At 35.5% G+C, this 4,052-nt stretch overlaps 1 protein-coding gene across 4 annotated transcripts in view; it reads left to right on the top strand.

The window, feature by feature from the left end:
* The first annotated feature begins 2,482 nt into the window (after positions 1-2,482).
* LOC122069290 (leucine carboxyl methyltransferase 1 homolog) overlaps positions 2,483-4,052 on the top strand; it is a 31,040-nt gene continuing 29,470 nt past the window's right edge. Inside the window, exon 1 of one of the 4 annotated variants that reach the window (XM_042633282.1) lies at positions 2,483-2,759. In XM_042633282.1, the coding sequence (XP_042489216.1) occupies positions 2,680-2,759 (80 nt within the window). In that variant the 5' untranslated portion in view covers positions 2,483-2,679. The remainder of the gene's footprint in view (positions 2,760-4,052) is intronic. The other 3 variants (XM_042633281.1, XM_042633280.1, XM_042633279.1) reach the window with 3 other exon arrangements.

The raw sequence follows: 4,052 nt of genomic DNA on the forward strand, positions 1-4,052 counted from the left end.
TGCATGGAGAGTTCTTGATTTGTGTCTACATAAGGAATAATATCCTAACCAATTGATAATGACTTATTTTGGCGTGTTCCTATGGTTTCCCCTATCAGTGTAGTTATCGGTTTTCTCACATTGGTGGGGGTGATTTTAGGTATATCATTTCATATCCACCACAAGTTAAAATGTTCAATTTGAGCTAATTGAACAATGAAATCCTAATTAAAATTAGGATTTATAATTATTTGCATGAAGATGAACCATGTTTCTTTTGTTAAAAGTAGCATCATTTTATAAGTGAATACATTTTAATAGTTGACCATATTTGTCTAATAGCTTAAGCTTTTTTACTTAGGTAAATTTAATATGATATTAGAATCATTAACATGTATAATAATGGTACATGCGTGAATAATCTTTTAAAAGAGGAGCCACATGTGCAATGTGCAATGTGCACTCCAGCAAAAGAAAGGCAACATATGGGGGGGGGATTATTTGGAATAATCCATATTGTGTTGAGCTCTAGGATCTTAGATAACTTCATATATGGGCCTTTTCTGCCCTTTCGACTAAAAAGGTTTTCTTGTATATAATTTTTGCATGGAAACAAAGAGAGATGCCTGGATTGCGAGGGTGATAGTAGTTACCGGGGTTGTCAATTGCCAATCCTAAAGGATTCATAGCTTGGTCATAATCGCTGATGTCTTCATATCCATTGAATAACCTATAGACTATTTTATTCAAATGGCCAAACCAAATAGATTAAATGATCAAACTTATTTCCTACAACCATCACAATGATACTTTTTTTTTTCTTATTTAAAAATTTGATCTACAAATAAAAGGGATATATATTTATTCAAATAAAGGAGGATCCACATCCCTCAAATATGAAGCAGAGTGAATACATAATTATTGGTGGGGCGTGAAGCCACCATACCTTAGAAATACAAAAATCAATAATGAGTTTGGTATGCATTTTTAGAAATACAATTGAAGAATGTATAATGCATTCCTAACATATAATGAGAATGCCATTTGGTGCGTACCATTATCGTATTGAGAAATAATGGGTGACAATACATATATCTCATGGTGGGGCCGACAATACATATAATCGGCCTAGAATGCCCTCTCAGAATTTTCGTACCAAAATATAACTCAAGATTTTCTGGAGCAAGAACATGAACAATTCTCTCGTGTGCATTGAGAAATAATAAAATTTAGTTGCTGCTTATACTGCAGCTAACCCTTGTGGCAATCAAAGAAATAGAACCTTAAAGTAAGAAAAATAAGAAGATTGAAGCAAAAGGCAAGTATATGAGAACTTGTAAACCAATATTATCACCAATCTGGAACTTTCCCTCGACGCTTTATGTGTTTAAGCCCTAATAATTTGAGAATAAAGAAACTCTTGGCCAGCAAGAGAAGCCAAGGATTTAGTTCTCAGGTATCAGAACAATATCGATATCTGCTGACATTGATTTTCGAATAAGCATATATAGATGTATATTGATCAATTTTACCCTTACTCTTTCGAAAAATTAGGTTTATTTATTTATTTATCACGATTTTATCCCTATTTCGATGCTAATTTGCAATCTTCGATCAGCCAGGTATCTGGATGGTCTTAGCCAACATAGATACAATATGGCCGATGCAACCGATCTGATACAGATACCTAAAACAATGAGAAAAACTGATCTTATTGTTTTGAGCTCTAGCTGATTTAACCATAAATCAAGAAGCCTTCAAAAAAAAAAAAAAAAAAAAAAAAAACCTTAATCACATCCCCAAGACCAGCCCTTGAACATTCTTTTTGGAAAGAGCCTCATACAAACAACGCATATATGAGTTAAAGTTGATAAAACTATATGATAGTATAGCAAATTTGAGACGAGGCTGGCCGACAGGTCTAAGACCCAAGAATTACTTATATATTTTTTGGAAAAGGTTCTCTAAAGGTAGTGTGATCCCTATATCAATGTGAGGGCCAATGAGAGCATGTGAGGAAGCATTAATAGTGACGGAATTTTTGTCTTTAAGGCGGTCATTTCTTCCTCCCCTATGTCTAGGTGTAGGGGCTACGCTACATTTTTAGCTTATTTTTCCAACTCCACCGAAACTGGATTAGACCAACCAGATCATATCAGATCACCGATTCATGGCTGAAAAATAAAAACAATCCGATGGCCATCTGCTTTTAGAAATGTGCACACAATGTGAGGACTCCATGCGCTAAGACATCAAATATGTTGGAGTGGAATGGTCATTTCGCTAATACTTTGTCTCGTGAGACACGGTCAGGTAGAGATATTTTTTTCCATAATGTATATATTATTATAGGGAAAGCCCAGAAGCCAGCATAGACTCTTTACCCGGTTACATGGAGGAGTGAAATGATGACCCCTGCCCCAATAAAATGAAATTTCTATTCCGTGTATTCCTATTGGTCCATGACCCGGTGTATTTTAAGAAAATCATACCGCCACAAACGTACAAGCGTACAGAAAACGTTGTTTTCTCTTTCTCTGTTTTTTTTTGTTTTTTCCGGGTGGAGTTCAGTTGTTTTCTCGTTCTCATCTTTCTATGCGGAAATAAAAGCACAAGACCTAGAAATAATTCGAACGGACGAAACCGACCTTTCCCTCCATCTCTTCGCTCTGTTTCTTGATTCCAGAAAGTTGGAAAAAAATGGCGGAAAGAGTACTGGATTCCCATAGCAACACAGCAGCCGTTCAAGCTACAAATGACGATGCTTCTGCCAGTAAACTGTGCGTAATAAATCTTTCCCTCTCTATTTTTATCTTTATTTCATTTGGACAATTTAATTCGAAAATTGTTGAATAGATTTCGCATCAATGAAAGCAAATTCTGTATTTGAAGCCGAAGGTATTATCTTTCTCGTCTTAATCGTCATGATTTGTCATTAAGTAGTGATTATAACCAATATTAGATGCATTTGGAACTCTCAATTAGTTTGTATCACAGAGGACTTATGTTCTGTCAGTACTGGATCACTGGAAGTGCGTGAATGAACAAAAAGTGCATAAATTCCTGACAATGAGAAGAACATGACATGGTACACATATGTAATTAACTAAGTACAAATTCCATTCCGTAAGCAATTGAATTAATGTTTTGAGGTAATTAGATTTAATCTCGGCAAAATCGAGTTAGATAACCTAAGAATCTTAATATGGTAGCTTGCTGCTGTGTTTATCTGCAATCATTCATTTATCATAGTTAACTTTTACTGAATAACGCTTTATGTACCACTGATCTGTGTAACGTTTTTATAGTAATGAATAAACAGTATTACCTATTAAGTTGCAAATAATTTGACAAAAGGTACTATTTTTTGCTTTCTAATCTATTTGACGGTATAGGCACTACCCTTCATCGGGTCCATGAGAAATTGTTAAGATAATTTTCTTAATTATCTTTTCATTTAAACAAGAAAAGGAACCTTACTGGGTGGGGATTCGCTGAACTGCCAATTTGCTTGCTTAGCTGAATGAGTGACAATACATATATGTCATGGTGGGGCCCCAAAAAAAGACAGGGTAGCCCCACTCTCCCCTACTCTCATGTTAATTTTAGTCCAGAAGGACTTCATATATGGAAAAATAAGTCCCACCTTTCTGGTTGGGAAAAAGTTTTCTTTATGGTCACTGTAGTGATGAATATCCACACAGCCATCTAATCAGAGAATATTTATGCCATGGGGAGGGCTGTTCTGTCCAAAATTACTGATTGGTAAATTCTTACGGTCTATCTCAACTATAGGGCTCACCATGTATTGATATCTTTCCCGTTGTATTCTCAATTGATAAGCTGCTAGAAGGTTGATATGGCCATTCTGACTCTTGGATAGATATGGTACGATGTGCAGGCCATACGCCAAATTTCACAACCAAATAATATATATATATATATATATATAATTTTTTTTTTAGGTGAGCTAAAAATTTAATAGCAAGGGAAAAGGGGAGGGTGATATACATGCCTGAAAGCAAAGAGAAGAGGATATATCCCTAGAGGGGGGAGGGGGGAGGGGGGAGGGG

Source organism: Macadamia integrifolia, unplaced genomic scaffold (genome assembly GCF_013358625.1).
Source record: "Macadamia integrifolia cultivar HAES 741 unplaced genomic scaffold, SCU_Mint_v3 scaffold571, whole genome shotgun sequence".
In the NCBI taxonomy this organism is placed as follows: Eukaryota; Viridiplantae; Streptophyta; class Magnoliopsida; order Proteales; family Proteaceae; genus Macadamia; species Macadamia integrifolia.